Source organism: Phasianus colchicus, chromosome 19 (genome assembly GCF_987193195.1).
Source record: "Phasianus colchicus chromosome 19, bPhaCol1.hap1.1, whole genome shotgun sequence".
Taxonomy (NCBI): domain Eukaryota; kingdom Metazoa; phylum Chordata; class Aves; order Galliformes; family Phasianidae; genus Phasianus; species Phasianus colchicus.
In genome coordinates this window covers 9,027,853-9,044,335 of record NC_143454.1, presented here as the reverse complement: position 1 = coordinate 9,044,335, position 16,483 = coordinate 9,027,853, and the positions used below count along the sequence as shown (strand labels likewise).

The following is a 16,483-nucleotide window of genomic DNA, read 5'->3' as shown; positions in this document are numbered from 1 at the left end:
ATGAGGAAAACAGTGACAATGAGCTGAAGGAAAATCTAAAACTTTGTTTACTAAATATATTAGCTATATTAGCTACTACATTCAGTATATAGCTACTATATTTGGGAAACTAAGTTTTCTGTGGGTCCCTTTGCCCCGTTGTCATGGAAACCAGGCCAAACTGTGACAATTCTGGCACACTGCCTGGGATGCAAATCCAGGCCTCATGCATAGCAGGCAATAATTTTACCACTGAACAACCTCTACGTGATTTGGAATACTGATGGAAAAAACCATGAAATCGTGACATTGGCCCATTCCATTCTAAGAAGAATTAAATCACAGCAGTTGGAAAGGACCTCTGGAGATCATCGAGCCTCTAAGTACGATGTTTTTTCCTTGTAGTGATGACCATCGCTACGAGGAAGGCTAAAAGGAAAAAGTTTTCATTGAATACAGGGTAATTCTGCACTGCATGCTGTGGGATTGCTGATATATTACTGACTGTTGTCACGGATCTCCATTTCCCCCATCCAATCCAGTTTAAAGGGTGATGAGCCCAGTCAGCTTGCTGCCTGTTACATCCTCACCCTCCCAGCCAGCTGTGGCCCATCCAATGTCAACGTGCCCACCTCTTGAAGGTGCATCCATACCCATAGTGCACAAACCGTGAGTGTGACACCATGACAACACTTGTGCCCGTGTCACTCCCAGCACAGCCCTCAGGGCTGTTGGTCACTGTGTTGTTTCAAGTGCTGCTCTCTGCTGCTGCCCATAAAGGACGAGAACGCTCCGCCTCGCACGGATGTTACGCACTGCTCTGCTCGGAGTGCTGTCATCTCTGGTGGCAGCAGAGCCGTTCCCACAGCTCCTGGCACCAAGCCTGCTGCTCTCAGCTCGCATCGGAAATTCCTCTAATGATTTCCAGGAAGGCGTTGGGATCTTTAGTCTGCCTGTCTGCTGTAACCACATTAATCTGGTAAGCATTTGCTGACAAATTGGTTAATGTTTAAACGTGAGTTTCTCTGGCTGCAGCCGGAAATGTGACAGCAGGTTGGTACAGGCAGAGTGTTTTTCAGGAAGTTCCTCTTAAGGTATAAAATTAGCAAAAGACCACCAATCCCCTCTCCCACCCACATCCTAACGGGGCAGCTTTTCCCCACCCAGCCCTGGCTGTGCCCATCACTCAGCAACCTGATGGTCCCTCCTTGCTCTGCACTGCCCATGCACACCGCTGTGACCAAAGCTGAAGGGAGAAAGAGATCTGTGTAAACTCTGCTCTGTGATTTACGTGTGGTTTACCCAGCATCTGTGCTTCAGAAATCATCGTTGTGGCACACTGCTGTGACTGCACGCTTCTCAGTTTTTAATGTTGCCCCGCTCGTCTCCATTTGTGCATCCATTTTGAAAACAAGTGGAGCTCAGTTTTGTAGATCACTTGATGTAAACGATATTGAATCCTGATGTTTTGAGCTCAGTGCTTCTGGACTCCTTTTAACATGAGCTTCTATTTATACCTTAGCAGCCCTGTATGCTGTTAAAAGCTGAATACAGCGTATGCTGCACTAATGAGTAAAGAAGCTGAGCAGTTAATTACTTATCACAACCTATGCCAGATTCTGAGAACATCTTGGGAAGCACCAGGAATATATTTTTCAGTGCTGCCTGTCTTAAAATATTTCTTTGCTATTGCTTGCAGGGTTGCAGTTGGGAATTGGAAAGTGCAATACCTCCCATATTACCTTCCTTGCCCTGGAATCTTGTAAGTCTCCTGTTCTGTATGCAACAAGCATCATAGATCACTGCTACAAGACCTGAATTTTGCAGACAGTACACCTGAGTTAATAAGCACTCTCTTATCTTTTATTTTATGCAATTATGAATCTATGATCAGTGTTTCTCAAATGAAACGATGGTGATACACCCCTTTCTGTTCAGTCTGCTTCCCCTCTGGACCAGCCTTGTGTTTGTATAGTGTGAACAAAGGTCTTGAGGTCTCATTTGTTGTATCATCACAGAGTTGGGTTCGTTGTCAGGGTGTGATCACACCATACACCTGTACACACATGATCTTGCTGCACTTTGGGATGTGTGTATCCCAGGTTGCTGGATGGAGCAGTGTAAGTCAGAGGGGTGAGGTCGCATAAGGAGTTCAAACAGAGTCATTAAAAACATTGTCTCATAGGTTACTAATTTCTCTGACTGCTGTTCTGAGTGTGATGTATTTTGAGTAGCTCAGCCCTCCTGGGGAACAGGAACAAATGTGCAGGGGATAAACATGTACGTGACCAGAACTGGCAGCCCCAACAAGTGTGTGTTTCACTGGTTTTTGACCACTGCGCTGATAAACTCACAGACTCAAAGGGCTGCCATCCTCTCCCCATCCTGTTCTCTTCTGTGCTTAGCTGTGATTTGCCTGGCAGCCCTTTAAGATGTGCACAGGCAATGCCCAATTGTTTATAGCAGTGTGCACAGCAACTGGAGTGAAAACTGGGACAACTATCTGTACACCAGCAGGTCCTAAAGTTAAACCTCTGTCCTGTTAAAATCAAAGCATCAGAGACCCTTCATTTTCCCATTATGCAGCTCCAAGGAGCTCCTGTATTTGGAAGAGAAGCCAGTCCAGCTTTTCCCACAGTAAGTAATAGATTTTTATTTCCCATTGTTCCTCTCCTATGGGCCTATTTTGTGTATTATTCATTGGATGTTTCTTCCTTTTTACAGATTATTTTATCAGCAACCGAGAGTGCTGGCTCCAAAGTAAGCTTCTTCATTTGCTGTTTGTTTCTTGATCCTGCATGTTACAGAGCTGCTGGCTTTGGTTTGGGTGCTTTGTGGCTCTCAGACATTCAAAGATCTGCTAGTGGGAAGAGATTGTTCTCAGAGCAGTCAGACACTGGCACAGGCTGCCCAGGGGAGTGTGCATTTATGTCCCTGGAGGTGTTTGAAGGATGGAGAGGTGTGATACTTGGGGATACAGCTTAGTGGGCAGTGCTGTGGTTGGACTGGGTGATCTTAGAGGTTTTCCCCAACCTTAATGGTTCTGGAGTCCTCCTCACTTGTCCCACGAGGAGCCCAGCTGTGTGGGTATGCCTGCAGCTGCCCATGATGCTTTAAGATTGATCTCAGTCACTGCATATTTGCTCTAATACCAAGCGTATTTTCCTAATTAATACATTAGCACAGTCAGCCCATCTACATATTGCTGGTAGGGACTCTGAGATGTGAAATAAATCTGTTTTCTAACTACTATAACTTCTAGAACTGTGCTGTAGCTTTAACCAGCCGTGAGTGAGCTCTGAATCCGTTTCAGGACAAAAACCAAGCAGGTACCTTGTATGACCTTCAGCAACACTTTCAGCCAACCTGTTGGATCTTACCCTGGAACAAATTACAGGCGCTCCTGCAGACGAGTCTGGCTGGGAAGCAGTCAGAGCAGTGAGCTTGAACAGACAGGGAGGGTTTTGGGCAGCAGCAGCAGCAAGACGTGGCTTAGGCAGTGCTCCTGTCAGCTCGTGTTTGTCAGTGGTCTCCTTTGGGCCAGCTCCCACGGCCTGACTCTTATCTCAAGCAGCTCTGCTTCGTCAGCTGTTGTTAATGAGCACACCCTGTAGGGAGGCTTTACCTGGCTGTTGTGGTGAGCTGTGCTGTGGCTGAATGTTTCACGCCTCCAAGCTGGAATAACTTAATGTGCACAATCAGCCAATGCATGATGGAGTAAGTAAGGAGAGAGCAGCATAGCTTTGAGCGCACTGCTTCTTAAAAGGAGGTGTCTGGGTGCACTAAGTGGGTGCACACCATTTTGTAATTGTGTGTGTTACTATAGGAGAGAGTTTGGTCTTTCTTGAGCTGCCATTGCCTTGGGAGCATGACAGGTGGGAGACTGCTCTGGCCTTCAAATGTGACCCTTCACCATGTGGCCATCACCAGCTTTGTTAGCAGAGTGACACAGATTGTGGCCCAGGGGAATGCGAACAGGCGAGGGGAAGGCTGATGTTGTAAATAACATTCTGCATTAAAAAAAATCAAAGATGTAGGTAAGGAGCCCTGAAATGAAGGAAGAAAGTGGAAATAGCATTGCATAACAGTCACTGGGTACAGTCAGGCTCTGCTGTGTGTATATTCAACACTTCCACTTCCCCCACTCAGGAGATCAAGGATTTTCTGTAGCTGTTACGTATTTGAACCAGTTCATATAAAGAATCTTAAATTCTTTCTGAATACGTTAAAGCTATATATAAATAGTGGGAAAAACAACTGTCATGCCACAAGCTGTGTTTTAATAATTCCACAGTCATGGAGCATAGTTCCATAATGATTTATATATTAGTGCTTGCATTTTAATCCGCTCGTAGCCATGTGCACCAGAGTGATAACAAATGTGCATAGCTTCCCATTCTGTGAGTCCTGAGGTCATTAAACTCCCCTCAGCAGATAAGTCCTGTAGGCTTAAATGAGATTTTGGTGTGTCATCACTTCTTTTTTTTTTTTAATACTAATTCCATAGGCAGTGCTGAATTTCAACCCAGGAACTGAAATTCCATGCTGTATGACATTAAGAGCATGGGGAAAGAGATCTGAACACAGTACTATCCATAAGAAGCCAATATCGATGTACTCTGCAATGTTTCTTCCCTGTTGGCTTGAAACCAAAGGTCATGTTTTGTTAATGTTCCCCTTTTTTCAGGCGTCAGGATGTGCTAACAGTCACACCATGGTTGGCCCCCATCGTTTGGGAAGGCACCTTCAACCCTGAGATCCTGGACAGTGTCTATATGCCACTGAATCTCACCATAGGGGTAACAGCCTTTGCCATTGGAAAGTAAGTGAATCATCTGGGGGGACCCAGTTCTTGGCTGCTTGTGGAAAGGTACTTTGGGCTCTTTTTGTCCTCAGCAGAGCTGAAGTCTGTTCCAATCTGCAGCAAGTTTTTATGTCTATGTAGAATGCTTCCATAGAATGGTTTGGGTTGGAAGGGACCTCAAGGATCACGAATCTCCAAGCCCCCTGCCACAGGCAGGGCCTCCAACCTCCATGTTTAATACTAGACCAGGCTGCGCAGGGCCCCATCCAACCTAGCCTTGAACCTTGAATCCATCCAACCCAACCTATGTGCTGTGTTCATAATCATACAAGCCTGTAAAATAACCTCAGCACTCAAGATATCTGCAGAAATTAGAGATGTAGAGAGGTGGTTGGTTGGCCAAAGTGGGGACGATGGACTTGTTTCTTGTTCTCCACTCCTCTTCACTGTATATATAACATATGCATCCTTGCAGCAGTACCCAGTAACACTCCCTTTTCTTCATTCACTGAAGTACCCTCCATGACCCACCATGCAGCCCCATGTTTGTCTGTACAGATACACGAGGTTTGTGGGCCGCTTCCTGGAGTCAGCAGAGATGCACTTCATGAAAGGCTATCGAGTGAACTACTACATCTTCACTGACAACCCTGAGATGGTTCCCAATGTCCAGCTGCGACCTGGCCGAAGATTTGATGTTGTGCACATCAAGAAATACCCCAGCTGGCAAGAGATCTCCATGCGCAGGATGGAGGCCATAAACCTACACATAGCAGAGAGGAGCCATCAGGAGGTGGACTACCTCTTCTGCCTGGATATTGACATGGTGTTCCATGATGCCTGGGGGGCTGAGACCCTCGGTGACATCGTAGCAGCCATACACCCTGGTTATTTCAATGTCCCTCGAAGCCAGTTCCCATACGAGAGGAGGAGCTCTTCAGCAGCCTACATCCCAGAGGGAGAAGGAGACTTCTACTATGGAGGAGCTGTGTTTGGAGGGCTGGTCAAGAAGGTCTATGAGTTCACCAAGACCTGCCACATGACCATCCTGGCAGACAAAGCCAATGGGATCATGGCAGCCTGGCAGGAAGAAAGCCATCTCAACAGGCACTTTCTCTCCCATAAGCCCTCCAAGGTGCTCTCTCCAGAATATATATGGGATGACAGGAAGCCAAAGCCCCCTGAAATTTTCCACATACGCTTTTCCACGGTAGATAAGAACTACCAGGAGGTAAGAAATTGACCTCCTGATCATCACACAGAGATATCCTCCACGTGATCCAACCTGCTGAATGTTAGCTCCCAGAGAAGATGTCCCACTGTGGGTAGTTTCTCTAGAGAGTGAAAGCCTTAAAGCATTTCAGAAGCAGCAGCCAAAGTGGAGGTGGGAATGGAAAGGTTTCTATGTTCCTAATCATTGTAAATACAAGTGCAGCTCTGAGGGTTGAAGCGTACCAGAAGGTATACAGAGGGTTTGCTGTCAAGTAGAAGGCTGTCCTCATAGCAAATGCTGTTGTTTGTAAGTTTTCCTGAAGCTTTGCAGAAACTTCGGATCAAAACATGCTTTGGCATCCCTGTGGAAAAAAGAAAAATGCAGATAAAGACCTTTCCACTTCAAAAAAAAAAATACTTCAATCACCCTGCTTTTTAAAAAATTATTATTAATTTTCACATACCGTACTTCAAACACTTTGTAGGGATCAGCTTGCCCTCAGTGCAGGTTATCCCTGATTAGTGTGCATCAGTCACGGACCTCTTCTCAGCAGTGAGATGCAGGAATTCCTGACAGACCAGCAGTGCCATTTCACATAGCACTTACCTTCCACTTCCAAGCTCTGTTTTGGGCACCCAAGTTCAGACTGAACTGGCACAGTTCGGACCCAGAGAGCGCTGTGGGTTTGTTCCAATCACAGATGTGCTCTTCACCTTCTTGCCAGCTCACACGTCTCTGAGGCTCATATAATCTTTTCCATGGTGTGAGAGGTCCACATGCTTACTCTCTGCTTCAGTCCTCTCCAAATTTTCTGAGAGCTGTAAAACAAATGGGCCAGAAGCTGTTGGAGCTGACAGCGAGAGCTGGAGCATTTCCTACAGGCAGAGTGGCTTCATTCCATAATGAGATGCTCTCTTGGATCTGTTTGTTCAGCTGGGAGCTGGAGGTAGGCTGGGGTTAACCTTTTCTTTGCATGAACGTGATGAGAAGCTGACCCAGGCACACTGCAGCCTTCTAAGCCTGCGAGCTCGTGGGGCAAACAGGTGGGGAGGGTGTGCAAACACAGGGGAACAGCTGTGCCTCGCCAGCAGCAGCTGCAAAATGGATCATCAGCTGTGGTTACAGGGTTGAGGTCTGCGTGTTTCCTCCCTGTTACAGCACACGGCTGTGAGCATCTTCCCTGTGAGCTCCTGAGGAATGCTGTCAGTGGGCACTGCGGGTCTGTGCCAGCCTCACTTGCTAGGAATATCTTTATCCCAGTATTTCTAAGGGCATGCCAAAACCAGGATTGTTACTGACCATCTTCTAGTTCTAAAATGATTGTGTCCAAAGCCCACACCTGACTCTAGGGTCTCATTATGTCAGTGGCTACATATAGACATATGGAGCCTTTTGCAAGCCAGAAGGAGCTGTCTGGTTCGATCTCCTGCACAGGGTTAGCCAGATAATTTTATCTCCTGCTGTCAGTATCAATGTCATAATACAGGGCTGAGCTGTGCTACATCTCTTAGAAGAGAACTCAGGCCCAACACAAACATCACGCGATACAGAAGCCACAAAGCCATGGTCAGCTCCTCCTGTGCCTTAATTCTGCTCCAAGTCAGGCTCTCTTTTTGGCCATTGGACTTTCTTCTGCCAATGCTAGATTATTCAGATCCCTGTGCTGATATTCATAGTCACATCACAGTTCTGCTCACCGGGGCTGTGATTGGAAACAGTGCCCAGAGAGCACCCATGTCTTTAGGGAGCAGGAGAATGTGGCTGGAGGAGGATGCTGCACTCCCCATTGCGGCGTGGGAGATGCTCTCTCAATCAGCACATGTCTCTAATTAACGAGAGCCTGGTCTTCTGCCATCACCTCCTGCTGATTAATTCCCTTCTCCCAGCACCAGCAGCATGCTTTGCTTCTCGCCTTTGCATTGTGCAGCCTGAGACCCATAGGCTGGGGAGAATTTCACAGAGCTCACTTTCTGGTCTTAATTTTTCACCAATGCTCACAGGGAAATTGGGGCACATAGTAGCAAAGCATAGTATGGTGCTGCTGTGTATGGGGGCTGCAACAGGGGGACAATGCTGTGTCTCATGTCCTTATGTCAAGGGAATTTAGACTTGGAAACATGCTTGCTGTACTGCATAGAAAGTGAATCAGCACATACAAATAAATCATCACCCAAATTTACGTTGTCTGGGGGTCTGATCATGCTTTCAAGGTATTTCTGACTCAAGTGCTGCTTGTCCTTAAACAATCATCACATCATAGCTTGTTGCTTTCCCAAGGGTTCTTTGTTCTGTCCCCTTCTGCTTGGCTGGATCAGACCCATCATTCATTGTCCATCTAATTTAAGAACGCATCTGACAGCCTTCTCTCCTTGTTCCTGCTGAGGACAGACATGATGCAACCATCCCAAAGGAAAACCTGCTTTGGGGAGCAAGAAACAAAACTTCCAGCACTGAAAATGATCCCAGGTGGGAGAAGGACAAGAATCATTTGCACGGAGCCACATTAGCACCTTTTTTGCTTTTTGGGTTTTCCTTTATCCTCCCATAGATGCAAAGCAAGTTTCCTCCCCAGCGAGGATTTGTTCTGATCCCAAAGGGCAGCTGTGGGCACTGGGGGTCCTTTTTGCTCACTCACACTTCCCCTGCTCTGCTTCAGCTCTCCATCTAGTGAGGGATCCCTGGGGAGAACCACGCAGAGAGCAACAGCTGCTCTCCGTGTGACAGTGATTGGCACTGGGAGACTGCAGAAACCAGAGGGCTCTGCAGCAGTGGGTTGCACTTCACTCCCACTAAATCCCCACAACTGCTAGCAAAACTCATCAGGGCAGTGAGTCCTCAGTGCCTGCCCACCCCCAGCTCCCTCCTTCCCTGTGGGTAAGAGCACTGCTGCACTGACTTGACTTTTCTTGGGCTATATTTAGAATAAACACAGATCCACCAAATGTCACTGTTTCAAATCGAACTGCTGTACAGCCACGCTGGTAGAAAGGCAGCTTTAACCAGCAGCCACTGCCTGCCTTGCCCCCCACTCTGAGCCCTCAGCTAATTTACAGCAAGTCAGATGAGTCCAAATGATTTTTTTTTTCCTAGTGAGTTTTGCCTGTAGCAAATTACATCGTTACAGACCTTTTGAAATATGTATTTTCCCCACCGTTCGGCACTGACAGTGTTGCTATAATTAGAAGGACTGCTCTGTAGCAGCATCTAGTGCCAGAGAGAGAGCCCTCGCAGCGCCTTTTCCTTTCACGGCTGTGCTGCTCATCCAGAGCAGCTCTGGTTCTGTTGGTGTGAAGCCACAAAGCCCTGAGATGCAATGGGCTGTGCTGTGCCACCAGCTCCTGCCATGACCCTGATGAGGCTGCTCCTTGGGGCTGTGTGCAATGGTTCCCAGCAGCACGGTGGCCAGCTCAGTGTCCCCAAGCCAGGAGCATCACTTGGCTCCATCTCACCTCCATGTTCACTTGCCCATGGAGAGTGGCATATCTCTCACTTCTGACATCACTCAGCAATAGCACATGTCATCAGCCTCATCAATATAAACTATGAGCACTGGAGCCTCACTGTTTCCAGGGCAACCCCGCTCCTCTCAGCCTCCGCTGTCTCACCAGCTGACGCTCCATGGAGCTGTGCATAGAGACTTCCAGCAGCTTTTTCCTAGGGTTCCTCCATGCCCCCATTTCGGGCGCTGGGCTGAGCAGAGCTGGGGACTGGATACTGTCTGCACAGTGCAGTGCTGCGCTTGCATCGTTGGAGGCGTTGTGCAGGGCACAGCCTGGCAGCGGCGCACGGGGGATTCTCTCCCAGCAATGACCCGTTTCTCTGCCCTCAGCTCTTCTATTTATAGCTTTGCACAGCGCTGCCAAAACCCTGCAAACCGCCGCTCGCTCCACGGCGAGACCTGAGAGCCGTTTTCCTCTGCGGCACCTGCAGCTCAAACCTCCTAAAGCTGAACCCGAAGAGCCGTGTGATGCTCAGGGCACGGGGATGAGGGTGCAGTGGGAACAGATGCCCGCACCTGCCCCCGCACCCAGGAAACAAGCATGCAACCATGGAGCTGCAGCCCGAATGCACAGGCCTGGGGTCAAGTCTACATCCACAGGGGGTTGGTGCACATCCACGGGAGCTGACGCACACACTCGGGAGCGGTTCTGCACCCCCGGCGGGCTGATGCGCATCCACGGGGGCCGCTATTTGTGTGCCCGCTCCCGAGGCAGGTGCAGAACCATGGGAGCAGATCCGCACGCAGAGGGACGGGCATCCATGCGCACAGCCTGAGAGCAGAGGTGCAGCCCCGAGGTCGGCGTCCTTGCGCGGTGCGGGGGATGCAGGCACGCAGGTACCGCGCACATCCCCGCTCCGCGCCCCTCTCCGGGCGGAGCCGCCGTTCCCCGCCCTCCCTTCGCAGCCCGCCCGCCTCCGCCCCGCACTCCGCTCCTCTCTCCTGGTTGCGCTGCGCGCTCCGCGCTGCCGGTGCCGGCGGCTCCCGGTGGGGCTGCGGGGCCCCATGGCCGGCACGGAGCGGCCCCGGCCTCCGGGCAGCGCGGAGCGGCGCTGAGCCCCGCGGAGCCCCGCAGCTGGACCGGCGCTTCTCGTAGCGCGGCCCGCGGAGGCTATGAGCGGGGCATGATGATGATCGACAGCCAGGTGAGCTGAGCGCTTTCCTCTTTCGGCTTTGTCACTTTTTCCGGTGCCCGCGGTTCCGCAACAACGGGGGTTCCCCTTCTGCACCCCGGCTGCGGGGCTCGCGGGGACCCACGCGTATGCGTTTGGTTTTCTGCGTGCGGAGGGGACGAACGGAGCCGGGAGGAGTGGGAATGAAGGAATGAGAGGGAGAGCAGCACAACCCGGGTCGGGTATGGGGGTTGTTGCGGTGCTGTGGCCGTTCCTGGCTGCGTGCGGGGCTGCAGCGCTCAGCCAGGTGGCACCAGGAGCTCCATGTCCCCGCTGCTGTGTTTGAGAGGTTGAACGAAGCCAAATCGGGCCTAAAGGGGCAAAAGCTCTGTGCTTGCAAACCCCGTGTTGCTTCTGAGGCAGGAGAGCGTGAACCAAAGGCAAAAAAATTCGATGGAAGGTTTCTCATCTTCTTTTGCTCCTGATGCTGCTCTGATTTTATACTTTTTATTCCCCGCTTTTTATTTATACTTATACTTTATTTATTTTTACTTTTTATTCACCTGCTCTCTGGCCCTGCAGAGAGATGGGGTCAGTGCCTCCAGGGCAATGGGAAGGGAAGCGAGCAGTGATAGCTCCTGGGAGCCTGAGAATGGAGAAGGGAAAAGGCTGATGCTGCGATGGAAAAGTGGGATGGGAGCCATTTTTGGGCTGAAAAAAAAAAAAAAAAACGCACATCCCAAAGCTGCCTTCTGCACCGAGTGGGTCAGTTTGGTCCAGGCCTGGTTTGCCTTGCCCCAGCACTGAGAACAGAAGGTGAATTAGCTCTGGTGGACGTGAGCGTGTGAGGCAGGAGCTGTGCCAGCATGTGTGTGTGTGCTGAAGCGTGGCGTGTGCCTTTGAAAAAGGGCATTGGCAGCCAAAGTGCGGGGTTTGCATCCTGGCACTGCCAAGGGGCAGAAACAAGACTGCGTGGCTGTGGGCTGGAGGGAGAACCAGAAAGTCAGAGGTGTAAAATCGTACGGAAAACGATGTCCAGAGCTCAGTCTCCCAGCTGTGCTGCAGAATGAACGTTGCATTCCTATGGAGTGCATCATATGAAAGTCCCAATGTTTGCCTTCCTTCGCTGTGTATACTTACCTCCATTTTGCATATGGGTAAACTGAGGCACACGGCGGCGTTTGTCACCAATCCCAGGGGTGTGTGTGGCACAGAGTGCAGGCCCTAGCTCCCATTGCAGGCCCTGCTGGTGGGGGTGAGCACTTGGCCGTGTCAGGGGTGCAATTCCTTCAGCCCCATCATTTTTTGTGACTACCAGCTGAGAGGAATTTCCAGCTGCACCCACAGCCGCACCCGGCCAACGTGGCTGCACAGCGGCATTCTTTGTGCCTTGTACGTGTTCCTCTCCCTGGTTGCTATGAGAAGGACCCACACAAACAACCGAGTGCTGCAAATCAAACAAGCTGAGTAAACAAGGAGGGTTCCCCCTCCCCGTCTCTGATCTAATCGCTGCAGGTGTGTTCCTCAGGGAGTCGTAACACCTGGGTGGAAGGGTTTGTGAGGAACTGAAGGTTCCAGCCTTCAAACCAAAACTTGCAGGTGAGCGGGGTCAGAAGGTGGCTTCCAGCTGGCAGAGAGATGCGCAGTCCCTCTCCAGCGTGGCTGGGCTGCTCCATCTGGAGCTCCCACTCATGCTTGTATGTGTGTCCGTGAGCAGGGGATGCAGCAGCTGCTGCAGAATGGATCCCAGTGTGGGATGCTCAGTGCAGTTTGTTGTCCGGAGTCAGTTTGCTTTGTAGGGGCCCTTGGTGTGAGCAAAGGAGGGGGTTTTCAGGGCTATTTGTTCTGGGCATCCTTGGGATTATGTTTTTCAGCTCCTCACAGTGCTTTTGCTGTGCCATCGCCTGTATGGTACCTGGCTGTGGGACTGTGAGGAGCAGGGGTCCTGATCTTGCCTTGTGATCTTAAAAGTGATCTGCGTTATCCATCGGTGCTGGCTTTGCATCTGATACCTTTCCCATTGCTATAGCAACACATATCTCACAGAGGATGCTAGCATGCTTTTCCAGGCTGAGAAACTGATTCACCTGCCACCAATCTGCAATCCACCAGGAGCTGGGGTGGCTGACTGGCTGCTGCCCACAGCTGCTGGCTCTGGGAGGAGCTGACACGGGCTCGCAGCAGCTGATCCTGCTCTTCCTACCCCCTGCCTGAAGTTCCCTGAGATCTCAGGGTCAGGGTTGCATGGCATTGTGTGCTGGGATCTGGGACTTCTCTCCAAGGGGGAAGATGGGGGTGGTGTCAGCAAGCTTACTGAGTGTGTTAGGGTCTGTCTGTGTTCTATCTTGCCTGTAGAGGCTGAAAGTTGAGCTCCAGCTGTGGCATGCTGTGGGGCAGTGGGGTTGTTGGCCTGCTTTGCCTTTTGCTCTGTGTCTTTGCACACTGTTGTCACTGCATGGGCTCTGGGACACTCCGTGGTCTGTTACTCTTCCATGCAAACCAGAGCTCTCCCCAGGCGTGCAGTGATTGGTGGCTATTGGGATGGCTGCAGGGATGCCTTCCCTGTCTGGTGATGGTTGCTGCTGCCTTCATGCATCGCTCGGTGCTGGTTAGGGATGCATTCGTGTGCAGTTGTGACTGTTGTGAGCTGAGTGAGCCCACGTGCACATTTGTGCAGGCAAGGCTGCGCAGGGCCGAGCGGAGCTGTGCAGCAGATGGCACTGTTGTTTTCCCTGTGAGTTATTGGGTTCTGCCTTTGTAGGTGGTGGAAGGGTCAGTGGATGGATGGGGGGTGCACAGCTCTCGTGGGAAACAGCGCTGGAGCCACGCTGTGCTCTGGACTGGCTGAGTCCAACCAGCAGTGAGGCTGCACCCATCTTCATCCCTTGGGGATTTACACTTCATGTTCCATGGTGTCCTGACCCTTTTTACTCCCAGCTCACCCTGGGAATGCCTGCCCTCCCCATGCTGCTCTCCTGGGGCTCTCCACAGGATGCCGGATATTTGCTTTCTTCACCATTATTTTTTTTTTTCCCTGTGCTTCAACTTTTGGCTCTGGGTCAAAACCAATGTTTGTAGACATGAGCTGACGTCAAAGGCGGTTCAGCAGAGGCGTGTCGGGGGATCACGGGCTCACAGGACAGAGTTCCCAATCCCTGGAGGCCAGGAGGTCATCCAGCAGAGAGATCTCGCTGTGCTCCGCTGCTCTGCGTGGCAAATGAGAGGAGGAAGAGATGAGGGAAGCTGCCCCAATGGGTTGCTCTCTTGCTGCAGATCGGGGAGGGGAAGAGAAGCCCGCTGGGCCTGAACTGATTCTGCATGGGATCAGGAGAAAATGAAAGGCACTTTGCATACACACCAGAGCTTGGGGATGCTGGGACATCCCAGCTCCACACTTCCATGTCTGGAGAAGAAAGGCTGAATGAAGAGAGAACAAACTGCCCAGAGTTGTGGGTGCCCCATCCCCAGAGGTTCTCAAGGTTGTGGATGGAGTCCTGGGCATCAGATCTGGGTTGGAACTGGATTATCTTTAAGGTTCCTTCCAACCTAAACCATTCTGTGGTTCTATGTGATGGGATTCTCCCGTTACCCATCCATAGGGAGCACGAACCCATTGCTCCCCCTCTGAGTGCCGTGGGCTGTTGGCTGCCTGAAGTCTTGGTTTGCTTGGAGGAGGATGAAAGCCCCAGCTGGCCCCGAGCTCTCTCTTCAGCATTTCCATGGTGATGGGCAGGCACTTGTGCACAGCGACTGGAGCAACAAAATCCACCTTTTTCTGTGAAATGCTTAAATTGTTGTCTTTTGCTGGAGAACTTCTCCAAGTGCAAACAGGGTGTTGGTAATTAAGGATGGACTGAAATGCAGCGATACGTTGATTTTTCTGGGGCCAGCTCTTGCAAATTTGTATGCCTGGGCACTGCTGTTCTGTGCAAGAGCTCCCAGCTCCTGTGCCAATGACCTGCTTGGTTTGTGGGTCAGATCCGGCACCACACCTGCAGATGTCACAGCCTTGCATTTGGTGACCCCCCAGCATTCACAAAGCTGTGTGCTTCACTGGGTGGCTCCTCCTGCTTACACGAGTCCCCTTGGTGCTTCTGCCACTGCTGCTTGAAAGGGTGTTTAGTTAATAGGATTATAAAGCTTTCCCGTTGTTAGGCAACGGAAATCAATGGTGGGCCTCCGGGGTTGAGCCTCATCCGATTTGCAGCGGTCGCTCGATGGCTGTGCATGGTGTGGGATGGAGGATGAGCACCTCCCATACTGTGTCCCACTCCTGAGGGATGCTCCTGTCCCGTGGCACTGGCTATGTGTTTCTCCTGCTGTGCACCTACTCCAGAAATATGGAACTGTAAAAAGGTTGCCCAGAGAGGTGGTGACACCCCAATCCTGGAGACACCTAAGGTCAGGGGATGGGGTTCTCAGCATGCTGTGGGTGTCCCTGTTCATTGCTGGGTTGGATCAGATAGCTTTGACTGGTCCTTTCCAACTCAAATGGTTCTATAAAATTGGTCCATGCAACAAGTGTTGTTCTAGAATGAGCTGGTTAGAGGGCAACCACACATGGTGGAGACTTCTTTCAAGCTCCTTGGCCATACAGCAGTGTGAGGAGGGAGGGCTGAGGGAGCCCTGGCTATTTGCATGGGGCTGGGAGGCTCCAAGCTGTTGTTGCAGTGGCTCTTATCTCTGAGCCCACGGTTTGCTGTCTGACAAGTGACACGGAACAGAGATGGGGACCTACAGATAACCCCTTGGCCACGTGTTGGGTAGGGGAAAACGTTCACTGAGGTGTGCTTGAGCTTCAGATGGTGAACTGCTGGATGCTCCACCTCTGTCAGGTCATGCCTTGTGCAGTCTGTGAGTCCTGTTTGTGTGCAGGTCCTGATGGACGTGGCCATATGCCCAGAGAGCCACCCTGCTCCTGCTGCCAGCCTGGGCTCTCTCTGCAGACGGCTGCTGCTCCAGCCTGGCTGCCAGGTGGAATAAACCCTCACCAAGAAATAATCATTGGTGACAGCAGGGCTGTCGCGCTTGGCCCGTGCCTGCAGCTCTCCGTGCCCTGCAGCACTGCTGTCTTATCACACAGACACTGTGTGCAGCAAGGATCTCTGTTCCTGTGGGGCTGGCACAGGGATGGGTGAGCCCTGCTGCCCACCTGTGCACACCCAAAGCTGCAGCACGTTGCCCCCAGCTCAGGCTCCATCCCCATCTCTGATGTCGTTATGGAAACCCAATCAGCCCGTTGCCATAGCAGCCTCCAGCTCTCCTCCCTCCCATTGCCATCCCCCCTGTGACAGCTCAATGTTAGCAGCTCCCACAGGACCTATTCCAGCAGGATGAAGTGCTTTCAGCGAGGGATGCAGCAGCAGGATGGCAGCACTGGAGCCTCACTGTGCTGCTGATGCAGGGAAATGGTCTCAGAAGCAGAAGGGGGGCTGTGGTTACCTCCTAGTTCCTGCCTAGGGGGAAGGTCCTTCTTTGCATCCTCCCCGGCCCTCCATCCCTGCTACTCTGCGTTGCTGCAGTGACCGTTTCCATGGAGACCGCATCCAGGGACTGCGATGGAAAGCATCCCTGTCCCTCCCCATGGGGCACGGGAGCTCCCGGGGTGTGCTTCATCCCAAGGGGATGTGCTGCTGGAAATCCCTCAAGTGGAAAACGTGTGGAGGAATCCCAAGATGACTAATTGGCTGCCTTTTTTTTAATAGCTGGCATTGGTAATTGCTACTCCGTGCTGTTAAAGGACTGTTTGTGCTTCATGCAAACTGGTTTTGCATATGTTTCTATTCTGGGGGAACTGGGGAATTCATTCAGCTCAGGGTGCTGACCAGCTGTGCTCTGCTCAGGCTTAAAAATGAGTCGAGTTTATTCTCTTAATT

General features: G+C 51.1%; 2 protein-coding genes across 2 annotated transcripts in view; both read left to right on the top strand.

The window, feature by feature from the left end:
- The first annotated feature begins 22 nt into the window (after positions 1-22).
- GBGT1 (globoside alpha-1,3-N-acetylgalactosaminyltransferase 1 (FORS blood group)) lies at positions 23-8,175 on the top strand. The gene is made up of 6 exons (XM_031601796.2): positions 23-958; positions 1,679-1,741; positions 2,566-2,616; positions 2,704-2,739; positions 4,667-4,801; positions 5,342-8,175. Exons 1-6 carry the CDS (start codon positions 663-665, stop codon positions 6,024-6,026), a joined length of 1,266 nt encoding a protein of 421 aa, XP_031457656.1. The 5' UTR covers positions 23-662; the 3' UTR covers positions 6,027-8,175.
- Positions 8,176-10,491: 2,316 nt separating this feature from the next.
- Positions 10,492-16,483, top strand: part of RALGDS (ral guanine nucleotide dissociation stimulator) — a 39,467-nt gene continuing 33,475 nt past the window's right edge. Inside the window, exon 1 of the mRNA XM_090121646.1 lies at positions 10,492-10,640. Coding sequence (XP_089977772.1) covers positions 10,620-10,640 — 21 coding nt within the window. The 5' untranslated portion in view covers positions 10,492-10,619. The remainder of the gene's footprint in view (positions 10,641-16,483) is intronic.

Bases quoted from the DNA above. Each gene is read 5' to 3' on its own strand.
- GBGT1 (XM_031601796.2), top strand. From the start codon at position 663: ATGACAACACTTGTGCCCGTGTCACTCCCAGCACAGCCCTCAGGGCTG. The intron at 959-1,678 runs GTAAGCATTTGC...TATTGCTTGCAG, and splicing joins GCTGTAACCACATTAATCTG to GGTTGCAGTTGGGAATTGGA. The intron at 2,617-2,703 runs GTAAGTAATAGA...TCCTTTTTACAG, and splicing joins CCAGTCCAGCTTTTCCCACA to ATTATTTTATCAGCAACCGA.